This window comes from Oncorhynchus mykiss, chromosome 27 (genome assembly GCF_057628025.1).
Source record: "Oncorhynchus mykiss isolate SJ-2025 chromosome 27, ASM5762802v1, whole genome shotgun sequence".
NCBI classification, from domain to species: Eukaryota; Metazoa; Chordata; class Actinopteri; order Salmoniformes; family Salmonidae; genus Oncorhynchus; species Oncorhynchus mykiss.
Window position 1 is genome coordinate 44786962 of NC_143048.1, and position 19941 is coordinate 44806902.

At 49.7% G+C, this 19941-nt stretch overlaps 1 protein-coding gene and 1 long non-coding RNA gene across 3 annotated transcripts in view; one reads left to right on the plus strand and one right to left on the minus strand.

Annotated features, from left to right (window-relative positions):
- The window catches only part of LOC149971325 (uncharacterized), a 381039-nt gene extending 377725 nt beyond the window's left edge, over positions 1 to 3314 (minus strand). The window contains exons 1-2 of the long non-coding RNA XR_016492554.1: positions 3176 to 3314; positions 2768 to 2829 (exon numbers count right to left, since the gene is read on the minus strand). This is a non-coding gene — a long non-coding RNA (uncharacterized LOC149971325). The remainder of the gene's footprint in view (positions 1 to 2767; positions 2830 to 3175) is intronic.
- The window catches only part of usp32 (ubiquitin specific peptidase 32), a 106663-nt gene that overhangs the window by 76253 nt on the left and 10469 nt on the right, over positions 1 to 19941 (plus strand). For both annotated transcript variants that reach the window (XM_036965634.2, XM_036965635.2), the window contains exons 23-30: positions 655 to 829; positions 4717 to 4868; positions 5402 to 5513; positions 8776 to 9002; positions 15652 to 15836; positions 16069 to 16155; positions 16781 to 16901; positions 19172 to 19363. In XM_036965634.2, coding sequence (XP_036821529.2) covers positions 655 to 829; positions 4717 to 4868; positions 5402 to 5513; positions 8776 to 9002; positions 15652 to 15836; positions 16069 to 16155; positions 16781 to 16901; positions 19172 to 19363 — 1251 coding nt within the window. The remainder of the gene's footprint in view (positions 1 to 654; positions 830 to 4716; positions 4869 to 5401; positions 5514 to 8775; positions 9003 to 15651; positions 15837 to 16068; positions 16156 to 16780; positions 16902 to 19171; positions 19364 to 19941) is intronic.

The window sequence follows — 19941 nt, forward strand, 5'->3', positions numbered from 1 at the left end:
ACACACACGCACACGCACACAGTCAACCAATACACACACATACAATCAAATCAATCTTTATTTTCTCAGAGAATTTTCCACTGTTAATATGGAAAAAATAAAATCGATCAACTGAAAAATAAAAAACTAGACTGTTTAGTAACAACCAATCATCATACAGCATGACATCATCATCGTCGTCCTTAGGAGCATCTTCTGGCAGCCATCTTGGGTGTCTAGAGACCAGGAGAGAGTCAATGAAAGCCAGCCCATCCACTAAGCACTTCTCAAAGAGTGGATGACCTGTGAAGTGTATTGATATACAGTTAATGAACAGTGCGTATGTGTGCGCGCATGTTTATAGGAGTAATTAGCAGCATTAGTGCTGTGTGTGTGTGTGTGTGTGTGTGTGTGTGTGTGTTCCTCGTCAGGCGTGGGAGAACCACTTGTGTGTGTGTTTTACGTCTCTATGGTTCCGTGTGTGTGTGTGTGTTCCTCGTCAGGCGTGGGAGAACCACTTGCTGTGTGTGTTTTACATCTCTCTATGGTTCTGTGTGTGTGTGTGTGTTTTACATCTCTCTATGGTTCTGTGTGTGTGTGTGTGTTTTACATCTCTCTATGGTTCCGTGTGTGTGTGTTTTACGTCTCTATGGTTCCGTGTATGTTCCTCGTCAGGCGTGGGAGAACCACTTGCGGAGGAACCGTTCCATCGTGGTTGATCTGTTCCACGGCCAGCTCAAGTCCCAGGTCAAGTGTAAGACGTGTGGTCACATCAGCGCTCGCTTCGACCCCTTCAACTTCCTGTCTTTACCCCTCCCCATGGACAGCTCCATGCACCTGGAGATCACTGGTGAGGACCGGGGACTCAATACCCTGGAAAGGGGTGGGAGAGTTTGTCCCTGGAAAGGGGTGGGAGGGTTTGTCCCTGGAAAGGGGTGGGAGGGTTTGTCCCTGGAAAGGGGTGGGAGGGTTTGCCCCTGGAAAGGGGTGGGAGGGTTTGTCCCTGGAAAGGGGTGGGAGGGTTTGTCCCTGGAAAGGGGTGGGAGGGTTTGTCCCTGGAAAGGGGTGGGAGGGTTTGCCCCTGGAAAGGGGTGGGAGGGTTTGTCCCTGGAAAGGGGTGGGAGGGTTTGTCCCTGGAAAGGGGTGGGAGGGTTTGTCCCTGGAAAAGGGTGGGGGGGTAGGTCCCTGGAAAGGGGTGGGAGGGTTTGATCTCTGTGGACATGATTTCCGGGTGGTGAGTTGGTTTTCGTCTTAATTGACCTCAACCGTTTGCCAGAGGAGAGTGTTTTTTAAATTATTTTTCCTGCACACTTCCTTACCCTGGTGGCAGCGGCAGGGTAGCCTAGTGGTTAGAGGAGGCAGGTAGCCTAGTGGTTAGAGGAGGCAGGTAGCCTAGTGGTTAGAGGAGGCGGGTAGCCTAGTGGTTAGAGGAGGCGGGTAGCCTAGTGGTTAGAGGAGGCGGGTAGCCTAGTGGTTAGAGGAGGCGGGTAGCCTAGTGGTTAGAGGAGGCGGGTAGCCTAGTGGTTAGAGAAGGCGGGTAGCCTGGTGGTTAGAGGAGGCGGGTAGCCTGGTGGTTAGAGGAGGCGGGTGGCCTGGTGGTTAGAGGAGGCGGGTGGCCTGGTGGTTAGAGGAGGCGGGTGGCCTGGTGGTTAGAGGAGGCGGGTGGCCTGGTGGTTAGAGGAGGCGGGTGGCCTGGTGGTTAGAGGAGGCGGGTGGCCTGGTGGTTAGAGGAGGCGGGTGGCCTGGTGGTTAGAGGAGGCGGGTGGCCTGGTGGTTAGAGGAGGCGGGTGGCCTGGTGGTTAGAGGAGGCGGGTGGCCTGGTGGTTAGAGGAGGCGGGTGGCCTGGTGGTTAGAGGAGGCGGGTGGCCTGGTGGTTAGAGGAGGCGGGTGGCCTGGTGGTTAGAGGAGGCGGGTGGCCTGGTGGTTAGAGGAGGCGGGTGGCCTGGTGGTTAGAGGAGGCGGGTGGCCTGGTGGTTAGAGGAGGCGGGTGGCCTGGTGGTTAGAGGAGGCGGGTGGCCTGGTGGTTAGAGGAGGCGCGGGTAGCCTGGTGGTTAGAGGAGGCGGGTGGCCTGGTGGTTAGAGGAGGCGCGGGTAGCCTGGTGGTTAGAGGAGGCGGGTGGCCTGGTGGTTAGAGGAGGCGGGTGGCCTGGTGGTTAGAGGAGGCGCGGGTAGCCTGGTGGTTAGAGGAGGCGGGTAGCCTGGTGGTTAGAGGAGGCGGGTAGCCTGGTGGTTAGAGGAGGCGGGTAGCCTGGTGGTTAGAGGCGGCAGGGTAGCCTAGTGGTTAGAGCGTTGGACTAGTAACTGAAAGATTGCAAGATCGAATCCCCGAGCTGACAAGGTAAAAATCTGTCGTTCTGCCCCTTGAACAAAGCAGTTAACCCACTGTTCTTAGGCATCAATGCAAATAACAATTTGTTCTTAACTGACTTGCCTAGTTAAATAACAATTAAATAAATAAGAAATAAACCTGAGAATGGTGCAAGTCCTTAACCTTTCTGATCTCCCCATCCCGGATCCGGGATCGTGAATACAGACTCAAGCTCATTACCATAACGCAACGTTAACTATTCATGAAAATCGCAAATGAAATGAAATAAATATGCTAGCTCTCAAGCTTAGCCTTTTGTTAACAATACTGTCATCTCAGATTTTCAAAATATGCTTCTCAACCATTGCAAAACAAGCATTTGTGTAACAGTATTGATGGCTAACGTAGCATTTAGCATTAGCATTCAGCTGGCAACATTTACACAAAAAAACAGAAAAGCATTCAAATAAAATAATTTACCTTTGAAGAACTTCAGATGTTTTCAATGAGGAGACTCTCAGATAGCAAATGTTCAGTTTTTCCTGAAAGATTATTTGTTTAGGACAAATCGCTCCGTTTTCTGCGTCACGTTTAGCTATGAAAAAACCCCTGTATCCAGGATTGTGTAAATCTATCAGCAAGCTCATTAGCATAACACAACGTTAACTATTTATGAAAATCGCAAATGAAATGAAATAAATATGCCATCTCTCAAGCTTAGCCAACACTGTCATCTCAGATTTTCAAAATATGCTTCTCAACCATAGGAAAACAATCATTTGTGTAAAAGTAGCTAGCTAGCGTTAGCATTTCGCGTTAGCATTTAGCGTTAGCATCCAGCACGCAACATTAACAAAAACATAAAAGCCTTCAAATAAAATCATTTACCTTTGAAGAACTTCTGATGTTTTCAATGAGGATACTCTCAGTTAGATAGCAGATGCTCAGTTTTTCCAAAAAGATTCCTTGTGTATTAGAAATAGCTCCGTTTTATACATCACATTTGGCTACCAAAAAAAATCCCAAAATTCAGTCCTCAAAACGCGAACTTTTTTCCAAATTAACTCCATAATATCGACTGAAAACATGGCAAACGTTGTTTAGAATCAATCATCAAGGTGTTTTTCACATATCTCTTCATTGATACATCGTTCTTGGACACATGCTTTCTCCCCTGAATCAAATGGTAAAGTAGAAGCAGCTGGCAATTGCGCACCGAATTCGACGCAGGACACCAGGCGGACACTTGGAAAATGTAGTCTCTTATGGTCAATCTTCCAATGATATGCCTACAAATACGTCACAATGCTGCTAAGACCTTGGGCGAACGACAGAAAGTGTAGGCTCATTCGTTGCGCAATCACAGCCATATAAGGAGAGAATGGAAAACAGAGCTTCAGAAATTCTGCTAATTCCTGGGTGATGCATCATCTTGGTTTTGCCTGTAGAATGAGTTCTGGGGCACTTACAGACAAAATCTTTGCAGATTCTGAAACTTCAGAGTGTTTTCTTTCCAAAACTGTCAATATGCATAGTCGAGCATCTTTTCGTGACAAAATATCGCGCTTAAAACGGGAACGTTTTTTATCCAAAAATGAAATAGCGCCCCTAGAGCTCTAACAGGTTAAAAGAAGCCAAGTGGCAGCCAATGGCCCGTTTCCCCCACTAGGCTACCTGCCTCTAACCGCTACCTGCCTCTAACCGCTACCTGCCTCTAACCATTAATAGCAAATCATATCCTTCTAGACAGTAATATAATAATAATATAATTATAATAATAATAATGATGATCACTGGGAAATATGCATATTTCTATTCACTTCCTGAAGTGACTGCATGTCTGTCTGTCTCTGTCTGTGTGTCTCTCTCTCTCTCTCTCTCTCTCTCTCTCTCTGTGTCTCTGTCTCTCTCTGTCTCTCTCTGTCTCTCTCTCTCTCTGTCTCTCTCTCGCTCTGTGTCTCTCTCTCTCTCTCTCTCTCTCTCTGTGTGTCTCTCTCGCTCTCTCTGTGTCTCTCTCTCTCTCTCGCTCTCTCTCGCTCTCTCTCTGTGTCTCTCTGTCTCTCTCTCTGTCTCTCTCTCTCTCTCTGTGTGTCTCTCTCTCTCTCTCTCTCTGTGTCTCTCTCTCTCTCTCTGTGTCTCTCTCTCTGTGTCTCTCTCTCTCTCTCTGTGTGTCTCTCTCTCTGTGTCTCTCTCTCTCTGTGTCTCTCTCTCTCTCTCTGTGTCTCTGTCTCTCTCTGTGTCTCTGTCTCTCGCTCTGTGTCTCTCTCTCTCTCTCGCTCTGTGTCTCTCTCTCTCTCTCGCTCTGTGTCTCTCTGTCTCTCTCTCTCTCTCTCTCTGTCTCTCTCTCTCTCTCTCTCTGTGTCTCTCTCTCTCTCTCTCTCTCTCTCTCTCTCTCTCTGTGTGTGTCTCTGTCTGTCTGTCTGTCTCAGTCATTATGCTGGATGGTTCTACCCCTGTACGGTTCGGCCTGAGGCTCAACATGGATGACAAGTACACCGATCTGAAGAAACAGCTGAGTGAACTGTGTAGTCTGAAACCAGAACAGATACTACTGGCTGAGGTCCACACCTCCAACATCAAGGTGTACACACACACACACACACACACACACACACACACACACACACACACACACACACACACACACACACACACACACACACAATGTAATGTTACTTACCCTACATTATTCATCTCATATGCATACGTATATACTGTACTCGATATCATCTACTGTATCCTTATGTAATACATGAATCACTAGCCACTTTAAACTATGCCACTTTGTTTACATACTCATCTCATATGTATATACTGTACTCGATATCATCTACTGTATCTTGCCTATGCTGCTCTGTACCATCACTCATTCATATATCCTTATGTACATATTCTTTATCCCCTTACACTGTGTACAAGACAGTAGTTTTGGAATTGTTAGTTAGATTACTTGTTGGTTATTACTGCATTGTCGGAACTAGAAGCACAAGCATTTCGCTACAATCGCATTAACATTTGCTAACCATGTGTATGTGACAAATACATTTTGATTTGATTTGACAATAGTCCAATACAGAGAGAAGCAATAGTACTAATTGTTTTTGTGTGCTGTAGAACTTCCCTCAGGATAATCAGAAGGTGCGTCTGTCGGTGAACGGCTTCCTGTGTGCGTTTGAGATCCCTGTGCCATGCTCCCCCACTTCCCTCACCTCTCCAACACAGACAGGTGAGAACCTCCTACGCTAGGGGTGGGTAGAATGTTACACACTGCTTCTAGAGTCTGGTAGAATGTTACGCACTGCTTCTAGAGGCTGGTAGAATGTAACGCACGCTGCTTCTAGAGTCTGGTAGAATGTAACGCACGCTGCTTCTAGAGGCTGGTAGAATGTTACACGCTGCTTCTAGAGTCTGGTAGAATGTAACGCACTGCTTCTAGAGGCTGGTAGAATGTAACGCACGCTGCTTCTAGAGTCTGGTAGAATGTTACGCACGCTGCTTCTAGAGGCTGGTAGAATGTTACGCACGCTGCTTCTAGAGTCTGGTAGAATGTAACGCACGCTGCTTCTAGAGGCTGGTAGAATGTTACACGCTGCTTCTAGAGTCCGGTAGAATGTAACGCACTGCTTCTAGAGGCTGGTAGAATGTTACGCACGCTGCTTCTAGAGGCTGGTAGAATGTTACGCACGCTGCTTCTAGAGTCTGGTAGAATGTAACGCACGCTGCTTCTAGAGTCTGGTAGAATGTAACGCACGCTGCTTCTAGAGTCTGGTAGAATGTAACGCACGCTGCTTCTAGAGTCTGGTAGAATGTAACGCACGCTGCTTCTAGAGGCTGGTAGAATGTTACACACTGCTTCTAGAGTCTGGTAGAATGTTACGCACGCTGCTTCTAGAGGCTGGTAGAATGTAACGCACGCTGCTTCTAGAGTCTGGTAGAATGTAACGCACGCTGCTTCTAGAGTCTGGTAGAATGTAACGCACTGCTTCTAGAGGCTGGTAGAATGTAACGCACTGCTTCTAGAGTCTGGTAGAATGTAACGCACTGCTTCTAGAGGCTGGTAGAATGTTGCACACGCTGCTTCTAGAGTCTGGTAGAATGTAACGCACGCTGCTTCTAGAGTCTGGTAGAATGTAACGCACGCTGCTTCTAGAGGCTGGTAGAATGTAACACACTGCTTCTAGAGTCTGGCAGAATGTAACGCACTGCTTCTAGAGGCTGGTAGAATGTTGCACACGCTGCTTCTAGAGTCTGGTAGAATGTAACGCACGCTGCTTCTAGAGTCTGGTAGAATGTAACGCACGCTGCTTCTAGAGGCTGGTAGAATGTAACACACTGCTTCTAGAGTCTGGTAGAATGTAACGCACTGCTTCTAGAGGCTGGTAGAATGTAACGCACGCTGCTTCTAGAGGCTGGTAGAATGTAACACATGCTGCTTCTAGAGTCTGGTAGAATGTTGCACACGCTGCTTCTAGAGTCTGGTAGAATGTTGCACAGGCTGCTTCTAGAGTCTGGTAGAATGTTACGCACGCTGCTTCTAGAGGCTGGTAGAATGTAACACATGCTGCTTCTAGAGTCTGGTAGAATGTTGCACACGCTGCTTCTAGAGGCTGGTAGAATGTAATGCACGCTGCTTCTAGAGGCTGGTAGAATGTTACGCACGCTGCTTCTAGAGGCTGGTAGAATGTAACACATGCTGCTTCTAGAGTCTGGTAGAATGTTGCACACGCTGCTTCTAGAGGCTGGTAGAATGTAACGCACGCTGCTTCTAGAGGCTGGTAGAATGTTACGCACGCTGCTTCTAGAGGCTGGTAGAATGTAACGCACGCTGCTTCTAGAGGCTGGTAGAATGTTACGCACGCTGCTTCTAGAGTCTGGTAGAATGTTGCACATGCTGCTTCTAGAGGCTGGTAGAATGTAACGCACGCTGCTTCTGGAGGCTGGTAGAATGTAACGCACGCTGCTTCTAGAGGCTGGTAGAATGTAACGCACGCTGCTTCTAGAGGCTGGTAGAATGTTACGCACGCTGCTTCTAGAGGCTGGTAGAATGTAATGCACGCTGCTTCTAGAGGCTGGTAGAATGTTACGCACGCTGCTTCTAGAGTCTGGTAGAATGTTGCGCACGCTGCTTCTAGAGGCTGGTAGAATGTAACACATGCTGCTTCTAGAGTCTGGTAGAATGTTGCACACGCTGCTTCTAGAGGCTGGTAGAATGTAACACATGCTGCTTCTAGAGGCTGGTAGAATGTTGCACACGCTGCTTCTAGAGGCTGGTAGAATGTAACGCACGCTGCTTCTAGAGTCTGGTAGAATGTTGCACACGCTGCTTCTAGAGGCTGGTAGAATGTAACGCACGCTGCTTCTAGAGGCTGGTAGAATGTTGCACACGCTGCTTCTAGAGTCTGGTAGAATGTAACACATGCTGCTTCTAGAGGCTGGTAGAATGTAACACATGCTGCTTCTAGAGTCTGGTAGAATGTAACGCACGCTGCTTCTAGAGGCTGGTAGAATGTTACGCACGCTGCTTCTAGAGGCTGGTAGAATGTTACGCACGCTGCTTCTAGAGGCTGGTAGAATGTAACACATGCTGCTTCTAGAGTCTGGTAGAATGTTGCACACGCTGCTTCTAGAGTCTGGTAGAATGTTACGCACGCTGCTTCTAGAGTCTGGTAGAATGTTACGCACGCTGCTTCTAGAGGCTGGTAGAATGTAACACATGCTGCTTCTAGAGTCTGGTAGAATGTTGCACACGCTGCTTCTAGAGTCTGGTAGAATGTTACGCACGCTGCTTCTAGAGTCTGGTAGAATGTTACGCACGCTGCTTCTAGAGGCTGGTAGAATGTAACACATGCTGCTTCTAGAGTCTGGTAGAATGTTGCACACGCTGCTTCTAGAGTCTGGTAGAATGTTACGCACGCTGCTTCTAGAGGCTGGTAGAATGTAACACATGCTGCTTCTAGAGTCTGGTAGAATGTTGCACACGCTGCTTCTAGAGGCTGGTAGAATGTAACGCACGCTGCTTCTAGAGGCTGGTAGAATGTAACACATGCTGCTTCTAGAGTCTGGTAGAATGTTGCACACGCTGCTTCTAGAGGCTGGTAGAATGTAACGCACGCTGCTTCTAGAGGCTGGTAGAATGTTACGCACGCTGCTTCTAGAGGCTGGTAGAATGTTACGCACGCTGCTTCTAGAGGTGGGTAGAATGTAACACATGCTGCTTCTAGAGTCTGGTAGAATGTTACGCACGCTGCTTCTAGAGGCTGGTAGAATGTTACGCACGCTGCTTCTAGAGGCTGGTAGAGGCTGGTAGAATGTAAATCACGCTGCTTCTAGAGGCTGGTAGAATGTAACACACTCTGCTTCTAGAGGTGGGTACTGTACTGTACCTCTCCTTATGACCTTAACCCTTCCATACTCCTCACAGTCACATGATAAACCAACTCACTGTTTCCGGAAGGGCTCTCTGACATGTCTGTCTAACACCTCTCCAGACATCACCCCTGTGCCCATGGTTAACGGGGTGGGGGTGGCAGCTAAAGCGCATCCTGATGGTAAGCCTGGTCTGATCTCCAACGGCATGCCCAGCACCATGGTGCACTGCAGAGAGACCACAGAGAGAAGCCTGGCCAACGGAGGGGTGGGGGTGCCCAACGGACACGTGTCCCCCGTCCAGGACAGCCCCTTCATCGGGTACATCATCGCCATGCACAGGAAGATGGTGGGTACCACAGAATAATATATTTTACACAATAAATTTATTAGAATAGAATGTTTTCTATATGATTTTTTTGTTTACTCACTCACACATTGGCCAGTTTATTAGGTACACCCATCTATTACTGTGTTGGACCCCCTTTAACCTCCAGATCAGCCTGAATTCTTTGGGACATTCTATTAAGGTGTCGGAAACGTTTCACAGGGATGTTGGTCCATGCTGACGCGATGACATCACGCAGTTGCTGCAGATTAGATGGTGGTACATTCATACTGTGAACAGCCATTCCAGCTCATCCCATTATGCTCTATTGGGTTGAGGTCTGGTGCCTCGAGTAAGCTGAACTCGCTGTCATGTTCCAGGTGATGTTTTTCACCTCCTCAATTTGTCCCGTGTTGGTGATGGCGTGCCCACTGGAGCCGGTTCTTCTTGTTTTTAGCTGATGGGAGTGGAACCCAGTGTGGTCGTCTGCTGCAATATCCCATCCATGACAAAGACCGACAAGTTGTGTTCCAAGATGCCTTTCTGCACACCACTGTTGTGCTGCGCCGTTATTAGTCTGTTTGTGGCCCTCCTGTTATCTCGAACCATTCCTGCCATTCTCCTCCGACTTCTCTCATCAACGAGCTGTTTTCACCCACAGGACTGGCGCTGACTGGATGTTTTTAGTCTGCAGCACCGTTCTCTGTAAACCCTAGACACAGTCGTGTGTGAAAAGCCCAGGAGGCTGGCAGTTTCTGAGATACTGCACGCGTGACACCGACGATCATACAACGCTCAGTCGCTTGGGTGACTCGTTTTGCCCATTCTAATGTTCAATTGAACAGAAACTGAATGTCTCTGCTTTATATAACAAGCCAGAGCTACGTGACTCTTCCTGTTTCCTCCAGCATCTTCACAAGGTCCTTTGCTGTTGTTCTAGGATTGATTTGCACTTTTCGCACCAAAGTACGTTCATCTCTAGGAGACAGATGGTGTTTATACTTGCGTACTATTGTTTGTACAGATGAACATGGTACCTTCAGGTGTTTGGAAATTGCTCCCAAGGATGAACCAGACTTGTGGAGGTCTACAATTTATTTTCTGAGGTCTTGGCTGATTTCTTTAGATTTTCCCATGATGTCAAGCAAAGAGGCACTGAGTTTGAAGGTAGGCCTTGAAATACATCCACAGGTACACCTCCAATTAACTCAAATGATGTCAATTAGCATATCAGAAGCTTCTAAAGCCATGACATCCTTTTCTGGAATTTTCCAAGCTGTTTAAAGGCACAGTCAACTTAGTGCATGTAAACTTCTGACCCCTGGAATTGTGATACAGTGAAATATAACTGAAATAATCTGTCTGTAAACAATTGTTGGAAAAATTACTTGTGTCATGCACAAAATAGATTTCCTAACCGACTTGCCAAAACTATAGTTTGTTAACACGAATGTGTGGAGTGGTTGAAAATGAGTTTTAATGTGTATGTGAACTTCCGACTTCAAGTGTGTGTGTGTGTGTGTGTGTGTGTGTGTGTGTGTGTGTGTGTGTGTGTGTGTGTGTGTGTAATGAACCAGTCAAACGTTTGGACACACCTACTCGTTCAAGGGTTTTTCTTTATTTTTACTATTTTCTACATTGTAGAATAATAGTGAAGACATCAACACTATGAAATAACACGTATGGAGTCATGTAGTAACCAAAAAAGTGTTAAACAAATCAAAATATAATTGAGTTTCTTGGAAGCAGCCACCCTTTGCCTTGATGACAGCTTTACACACTCTTGGCATTCTCTCAACCAGCTTTATGAGGAAGTCACCTGGAATGCATTTCAATTAACAATTAATTTGTGGAATTTCTTTCTTCCTTAATGGGTTTGAGCCAATCAGTTGTGTTGTGTGGTGGTATACAGAAGATAGCCCTATTTGGTAAAAGACCAAGTCCATATTATGGCAAGAACAGCTCAAATTATAAGAAACGACAGTCCATTACTTGGACTGACCTCATGAGGACCGACACAGGAAAGGAAGACCCAGAGTTACCTCTGCTGCAGAGGATAAATTCATTAGTTACCAGCCACAGAAATCGTTAATTAACTGCCCCTCAAGTTGCAGCCCAAATAAAGTAACAGACACATCTCAACATCAACTGTTCAGAGGAGACTGCGTGAATCAGGTCTTCATGGTCGAATTGCTACAAAGAAACCACTACTAAAGGACACCAATAATAAGATGAGACTTGCTTGTGCCAAAAAACACGAGCAATGGACATTAGACCTGTGGAAATCTGTCCTTTGGTCTGATGAGTCCAAATTTGATATTTTTGGTTCCATCTGCCGTGTCTTTTTGAGAACGGATGATCACCGCAAGTGTGATTCCCACCGTGAAGCATGGAGGAGGAGGTGTGATGGTGTGATGGATGCTTTGCTGGTGACACTGTCAGTGATTTTATTTAGAATTCAAGGCACACTTAACCAGCATGGTTACCACGGCATTCTGCAGCGATACGCCATCCCATCACGTTTTCACTTAGTCCCACTATCATTTGTTTTTCAACAGAACAATGACCCAACACACCAGGCTGTGTAAGGGATATTTGACCAAGAAGGAGAGTGATTGAGTGCTGCATCAGATGACCTGGCTTCCACAATCACCCGACCTCAACCCAATTGAGATGGTTTTGGATGAGTTGAACCGCAGAGTGAAGGAAAAGCAGCCAACAAGTGCTCAGTGTATGTGGGAACTCCTTCACGACTGTTGGAAAAGTATTCCAGGTGAAGCTGGTTGAGAGAATGCCAAGAGTGTGCAAAGCTGTCATCAAGGCAAAGGGTGGCAACTTTGAAGAATCTCAAAAATAAAATATATTTGGATTGGTTTAACAATTTTTGTTGATTCCATGTGTTATTTCATAGTTTTGATGTTTTCTCTAGTATTCTACAATGTAGGAATTAGTCAAAAATAAAGAAAAACCCTTGAATGAGTAGATGTTCTAAAAGTCTTGACTGGTACTGTGTGTATATATACATATACATATATATATATATGTATATGTGTGTATATATACGTATGTATATGTGTATATATACGTGTGTATATGTATGTGTGTATATATATATATATATATATATATATATATATATATATATATATATATATATATATATATATATATGTATGTATGTGTGTGTGCTGCTATTGTGGGCATCAGGCACACTCCGAGTTGGCATTCCACACCTAAATCTCTAGATGCTGTTTTCCACTGTGCCCTTAGATTCAATTCTGGTGATTTTTATTTTAGAATGCAACATTGTATCTCAGTCGTTAAGAAGAGATTCCGCATTCTGTTTATTCACAAAACGCTCCTGCACAATTTTCCCAAATTGTATCTGACAACACTGGTCAAGGTCACAACAATAGAATGCAGTAACAAGAGCACAATACTGAGTCGTGCTCGAGGTTCCAATGGTGGCTTCTGATTTAGGGAGACCTGTATTTTAGTTTTTTATGCTCCTGAGATGTGGATGTGTTTCAGGGGGAGGCTCAGGGTTGGATGCGTTGTAGGGGGGAGGCTCAGGGTTGGATGCGTTGTAGGGGGGAGGCTCAGGGTTGGATGTGTTTCAGGGGGGAGGCTCAGGGTTGGATGCGTTGGAGGGGGGAGGCTCAGGGTTGGATGTGTTGGAGGGGGGAGGCTCAGGGTTGGATGTGTTGGCGGGGGAGGCTCAGGGTTGGATGTGTTGTAGGGGGGAGGCTCAGGGTTGGATGCGTTGGAGGGGGGAGGCTCAGGGTTGGATGTGTTGGAGGGGGGAGGCTCAGGGTTGGATGTGTTGGAGGGGGGAGGCTCAGGGTTGGATGTGTTGGAGGGGGGAGGCTCAGGGTTGGATGTGTTGGAGGGGGGAGGCTCAGGGTTGGATGTGTTGGAGGGGGGAGGCTCAGGGTTGGATGTGTTGGAGGGGGGAGGCTCAGGGTTGGATGTGTTTCAGGGGGAGGCTCAGGGTTGGATGTGTTTCAGGGGGGAGGCTCAGGGTTGGATGTGTTGCAGGGGGGAGGCTCAGGGTTGGATGTGTTGCAGGGGGGAGGCTCAGGGTTGGATGTGTTGCAGGGGGGAGGCTCAGGGTTGGATGTGTTGGAGGGGGGAGGCTCAGGGTTGGATGTGTTTCAGGGGGGAGGCTCAGGGTTGGATGTGTTGGAGGGGGGAGGCTCAGGGTTGGATGTGTTTCAGGGGGAGGCTCAGGGTTGGATGTGTTGGAGGGGGGAGGCTCAGGGTTGGATGTGTTGGAGGGGGGAGGCTCAGGGTTGGATGTGTTTCAGGGGGGAGGCTCAGGGTTGGATGTGTTGGAGGGGGGAGGCTCAGGGTTGGATGTGTTGCAGGGGGGAGGCTCAGGGTTGGATGTGTTGGAGGGGGGAGGCTCAGGGTTGGATGTGTTTCAGGGGGAGGCTCAGGGTTGGATGTGTTGGAGGGGGGAGGCTCAGGGTTGGATGTGTTGGAGGGGGGAGGCTCAGGGTTGGATGTGTTTCAGGGGGAGGCTCAGGGTTGGATGTGTTGGAGGGGGGAGGCTCAGGGTTGGATGTGTTGGAGGGGGGAGGCTCAGGGTTGGATGTGTTGGAGGGGGGAGGCTCAGGGTTGGATGTGTTGGAGGGGGGAGGCTCAGGGTTGGATGTGTTGGAGGGGGGAGGCTCAGGGTTGGATGTGTTGGAGGGAGGAGGCTCAGGGTTGGATGTGTTGGAGGGGGGAGGCTCAGGGTTGGATGTGTTGGAGGGGGAGGCTCAGGGTTGGATGTGTTGCAGGGGGGAGGCTCAGGGTTGGATGTGTTGGAGGGGGGAGGCTCAGGGTTGGATGTGTTGTAGGGGGGAGGCTCAGGGTTGGATGTGTTGCAGGGGGGAGGCTCAGGGTTGGATGTGTTGGAGGGGGGAGGCTCAGGGTTGGATGTGTTGGAGGGGGGAGGCTAAGGGTTGGATGTGTTGGAGGGGGGAGGCTCAGGGTTGGATGTGTTGTAGGGGGAGGCTCAGGGTTGGATGTGTTGTAGGGGGGAGGCTCAGGGTTGGATGTGTTGGAGGGGGGAGGCTCAGGGTTGGATGTGTTTCAGGGGGGTGCTCAGGGTTGGATGTGTTGGAGGGGGGAGGCTCAGGGTTGGATGTGTTTCAGGGGGGTGCTCAGGGTTGGATGTGTTGGAGGGGGGAGGCTCAGGGTTGGATGTGTTGGAGGGGGGAGGCTCAGGGTTGGATGTGTTGGAGGGGGGAGGCTCAGGGTTGGATGTGTTGCAGGGGGGAGGCTCAGGGTTGGATGTGTTGTAGGGGGGTGCTCAGGGTTGGATGTGTTGGAGGGGGGAGGCTCAGGGTTGGATGTGTTGTAGGGGGAGGCTCAGGGTTGGATGTGTTGGAGGGGGGAGGCTCAGGGTTGGATGTGTTGGAGGGGGGAGGCTCAGGGTTGGATGTGTTGTAGGGGGAGGCTCAGGGTTGGATGTGTTGCAGGGGGGAGGCTCAGGGTTGGATGTGTTGTAGGGGGAGGCTCAGGGTTGGATGTGTTGGAGGGGGGAGGCTCAGGGTTGAATACGTTGCAAGGGGAGGCTCAGGGTTGGATGTGTTGGAGGGGGGAGGCTCAGGGTTGGATGTGTTGGAGGGGGAGGCTCAGGGTTGGATGTGTTGGAGGGGGGAGGCTCAGGGTTGGATGTGTTGGAGGGGGGAGGCTCAGGGTTGGATGTGTTGGAGGGGGGAGGCTCAGGGTTGGATGTGTTGGAGGGGGGAGGCTCAGGGTTGGATGTGTTGGAGGGGGGAGGCTCAGGGTTGGATGTGTTGGAGGGGGGAGGCTCGGGGTTGAATACGTTGCAAGGGGAGGCTCAGGGTTGAATGCCTTGCGGGGGAGGCTCAGGGTTGAATGTGTTGTAGGGGGAGGCTCAGGGTTGAATGCCTTGCAGGGGGAGGCTCAGGGTTGAATGCCTTGCAGGGGGAGGCTCAGGGTTGAATGTGTTGTAGGGGGAGGCTCAGGGTTGAATGTGTTGCAGGGTGAGGCTCAGGGTTGGATGTGGAGGCTCAGGGTTGGATGTGGAGGCTCAGGGTTGGATGTGGAGGCTCAGGGTTGGATGTGGAGGCTCAGGGTTGGATGTGGAGGCTCAGGGTTGAATGTGTTGCAGGGGGAGGCTCAGGGTTGAATGTGGAGGCTCAGGGTTGAATGTGGAGGCTCAGGGTTGAATGTGGCGGCTCAGGGTTGAATGTGGAGGCTCAGAGTTGAATGTGGAGGCTCAGGGTTGAATGTGTTGCAGGGGGGGCTCAGGGTTGAATGCGTTGCAGGGGGAGACTCAGGGTTGAGGTGGGGGTGCTCAGGGTTGAATGCGAGGCTCAGAGTTGAGTTGGGGGTGCTCAGGGTGAATGCGAGGCTCAGGGTTGAGGTGGGGGTGCTCAGGGTTGAATGCGAGGCTCAGGGTTGAGGTGGGGGTGCTCTAAGTGAAGGTTGGCTTTGTTTTTATGATCATGTTTCATAATGTAGTATTTTGTGTTTTGTACTGATGTGTGTATTGTGAAAAAGAGACATGGTCTCTGACACCCTGTTGAAGTTAAATATATAGAAGGAGAGTATCAATGAGGAAATACATTTCTCATGTTTCGACATCGAGGTTCGTAGTTCTGACCTTTTTTTAAAAAAATACAATAAAATATTCCTGTGTGTCTTCCTGTAGATGCGGACAGAGTTGTATTTCCTGTCCAGTCAGAAGAACCGTGCCAGTCTGTTTGGGATGCCCCTGATCGTTCCCTGTACAGTTCACACCAGTCAGAAGGACCTGTACGATGCTGTCTGGATACAGGTGGCCCGTCTGGCCAGCCCTCTGCCCCCGCAAGAGGCCAGCAACCATGCACAGGACTGGTCAGTACCCCCACACACACACACACACACACACACACACACACGCCACATCACAGACACACACAGGGCTAGTCGGCAAGTCTCCACTTGATTGACTGAACAGGGTTATTATGGCGATTCAGGAAGTCTCCTGTTGATGGTTCTTGATTAAAGGTTTATTTTTATTGACTGAAGCTGATATTGTTTTGTAGGTTGTTAATGATGTCATGTGTGTGTTATGCCCCTACTACAGTGATGACAGTATGGGCTACCAGTACCCCTTCACACTGAGAGTGGTGGGGAAGGATGGCAGCTCGTGTGCCTGGTGTCCCTGGTACAGGTGAGGCCTCCTCCACCATCATCATCATCATCAAAACACACACTTTTCTTCTATTACTGTATCCATCTCATGTTTGGAAAATGGCGTGTGGGGGAAAAGGGCGTGTTTGGGGGAAAACGACGTGTGTGGGGGGAAATGGCGTGTGTGGGGGGGAAATGGCGTGTGTGGGGGGGAAATGGAGTGTGTGGGGGGGAAATGGCGTGTGTGGGGGCAAAGGGCGTGTGTGGGGGGAAACGGCGTGTGTGGGGGGAAACGGCGTGTGTGGGGGGAAACGGCGTGTGTGGGGGCAAAGGGCGTGTGTGGGGGCAAAGGGCGTGTGTGGGGGCAAAGGGCGTGTGTGGGGGCAAAGGGCGTGTGTGGGGGCAAAGGGCGTGTGTGGGGGGAAACGGCGTGTGTGGGGGGAAACGGCGTGTGTGGGGGGAAACGGCGTGTGTGGGGGGAAACGGCGTGTGTGGGGGGGAAACGGCGTGTGTGGGGGGGGAACGGCGTGTGTGGGGGGGAAATGGCGTGTGTGGGGGGGAAATGGCGTGTGTGTGTGGGGAAAACGGCATGTGTGGGGGAAAACGGCGTGTGTGTTGGTACCATCTCTGTGCTTCTGCTCGTGTGTGTTACTGTGTGTGTACAGGTTCTGTCGAGGCTGTGCGGTGGACTGTACGGAGGACAGGGCCTCGGTAGGAAACGCCTGCATAGCTGTCGACTGGGACCCGACAGCCCTGCACCTCCGCTACCAGACTTCACAGGAGAGGGTAATGCTCACGTAGCCGGGGCTTTCTATATGAAGCAGGCAGACAGGCATCGAGGCATTCAGTTACTGTTTGATTGAATGTTAGAATGGGCATAAGGAATGACAAGAGCGCGTGGTATGATCATCAGCGGTATGATCATCAGTGGTATGATCATCAGTGCCATGCGTGCTGGATCCACTATCTCATAAGCGGCTGACCTCCTGACCTTTTTACGTACGACGGTGTCTCTCGGGTTTTCCCCAGAACGGTGCTGCAAATGAAACAAATCCAGTCCAGTGGGCAAAAAAACACTCGTTCATGAGGGAAGTCGGAGGAGAATGGCAAGATTCGTGCAAGCTTACAGGCGGGCCTCGAACAGACAAATGACGGTGCAGAATCAATCAATCAATCTAATGTATTTATAAAGTCCTTCTTACATCAGCTGATGTCTCAAGGTGCTGAACAGAAACCCAGCCTAAAACCCCAAACAGCAAGCAATGCAGATGTAGAAGCACAGTAGCTAGGAAAAACTCCCTAGAAAGGCCAGAACCTAGGAAGAAACATAGAGAGGAACCAGGCACTGAGGGGTGGCCAGTCCTCTTCTGGCTGTGCGGGGTTGAGATTATAACAGAACATGGCCAAGATGTTCAAAAGTTCATAGATGACAAGCAGGGTCAAATAATAATAATCACAGTGGTTGTAGAGGGTGCAACAGGTCGGCACCTCCAGGAGTAAATGTCAGAACAGCATCTCAGAACACAACTCGTCGGTCTTTGTCACGGAAGGGATATTGCAGCAGACAACCACACTGGGTTCCACTCCTATCAGCTAAAAACAAGAAGAAACGGCTCCAGTGGGCACGCCATCAACAACACTGGACAATTGCGGAGTGGAAAAACATTGCCTGGTCCAACGAATCCCAGTCCCTGTTGTGTCATGCTGATGGCAGTCAGAATAGGGCGTAAGCAACATGAGTTCATGGCCCCGTCCTGCCTGGTGTCAACGGTACAGGCTGGTGGCGGTGGGGTACTGGTGTGGGGAATGTTTTCCTAGCACACGTTAGGTCCCTTGATACCAATTGAGCAACAGTTGAACGCCACACCTTGTAGAATCCATTCCCTGAAGAATTCAGGCTGTTCCGGAGGCAAAGATGGATCCGACCCAGTACTAGATGGGTGTACCTAATAAACTGGCCACTGAGTGTATATCGTATAGCATTTTCTACAGCCCTTTACATACTGGAGCCGTACAGCCTTACACCTCCCTCTACCAGACAGGAGAGGGTCAGTCATCAGATCCTATAGGAAAAGATCACGTCCACACAGGTGCTGGAGATATGTTGAGTATAAAGACGCATGATGGCACCAGAGACCTTTACCCAGATCAAGGCTTCCCCATCTTCCCTGGCTCTGTCCCTGATCTTAGCAATGTAGTGAGGAGCAGAGTCACATCTAACCCCCTTTTCCCTGTCTACATCTAACCCCCTTCTCCCTGTATCTGTCCCGTCTAACCCCCTTCTCCCTGTCTATCTGTCCCGTCTAACCCCCTTCTCCCTGTATCTGTCCCGTCTAACCCCTGTCTATCTGTCCCGTCTAACCCCCTTCACCCTGTCTATCTGTCCCGTCTAACCCCCTTCTCCCTGTCTATCTGTCCCGTCTAACCCCCTTCTCCCTGTATCTGTCCCGTCTAACCCCTGTCTATCTGTCCCGTCTAACCCCCTTCTCCCTGTCTATCTGTCCCGTCTAACCCCCTTCTCCCTGTCTATCTGTCCCGTCTAACCCCCTTCTCCCTGTCTATCTGTCCCGTCTAACCCCCTTCTCCCTGTCTATCTGTCCCGTCTAACCCCCTTCTCCCTGTCTATCTGTCCCGTCTAACCCCCTTCTCCCTGTCTATCTGTCCCGTCTAACCCCCTTCTCCCTGTCTATCTGTCCCGTCTAACCCCCTTCTCCCTGTCTATCTGTCCCGTCTAACCCCCTTCTCCCTGTCTATCTGTCCCGTCTAACCCCCTTCTCCCTGTCTATCTGTCCCGTCTAACCCCCTTCTCCCTGTCTATCTGTCCCGTCTAACCCCCTTCTCCCTGTCTCTCTCTGTCCCGTCTAACCCCCTTCTCCCTGTATCTCTCTGTCCCGTCTAACCCCCTTCTCCCTGTCTCTCTCTGTCCCGTCTAACCCCCTTCTCCCTGTCTATCTGTCCCGTCTAACCCCCTTCTCCCTGTCTATCTGTCCTGTCTAACCCCCTTCTCCCTGTCTATCTGTCCCGTCTAACCCCGTTCTCCGTCTCTCTCTCTCTAGATAGTAGAGGAGCACTGTAGTGTGCAGCAGAGTCGCAGGGCCCAGGCAGAGCCCATCAGTCTAGACAGTTGTCTGAAGGCCTTCACCAGTGAGGAGGAGCTGGGAGAGGATGAGCTCTACTACTGCTCCAAGTGCAAGACCCACCGCCTGGCCACCAAGAAACTGGACCTGTGGAGACTGCCGCCTATACTGGTCAGAACACTGACACACACACACTGTAGTTAGATGTAATGAGGATACCAGATACTAGTGTTGCCCACTATACCCAAACTTTGCTACTTTTTCGATATGAGAAGATGAAAAACGGTTCGGTACAAGATGTGCCTCACGTCAAGTACGGATTGAGGGGATCCAGTCTGTCTAGTAATTTGTCTGAATCTTCTCTAGGGGGCGGTAGTAAGCTAGCCAGGCTACTTGTCTTCTCTAGGGGGCGGTAGTAAGCTAGCCAGGCTACTTGTCTTCTCTAGGGGGCGGTAGTAAGCTAGCCAGGCTACTTGTCTTCTCTAGGGGGCGGTAGTAAGCTAGCCAGGCTACTTGTCTTCTCTAGGGGGCAGTAGTCAGCTAGCCAGGCTACTTGTCTTCTCTCGGGGGCAGTAGTCAGCTAGCCAGGCTACTTGTCTTCTCTAGGGGGCAGTAGTAAGCTAGCCAGGCTACTTGTCTTCTCTAGGGGGCAGTAGTAAGCTAGCCAGGCTACTTGTCTTCTCTAGGGGGCAGTAGGAAGCTATCCAGGCTACTTATCTTCTCTCGGGGGCAGTAGTCAGCTAGCCAGG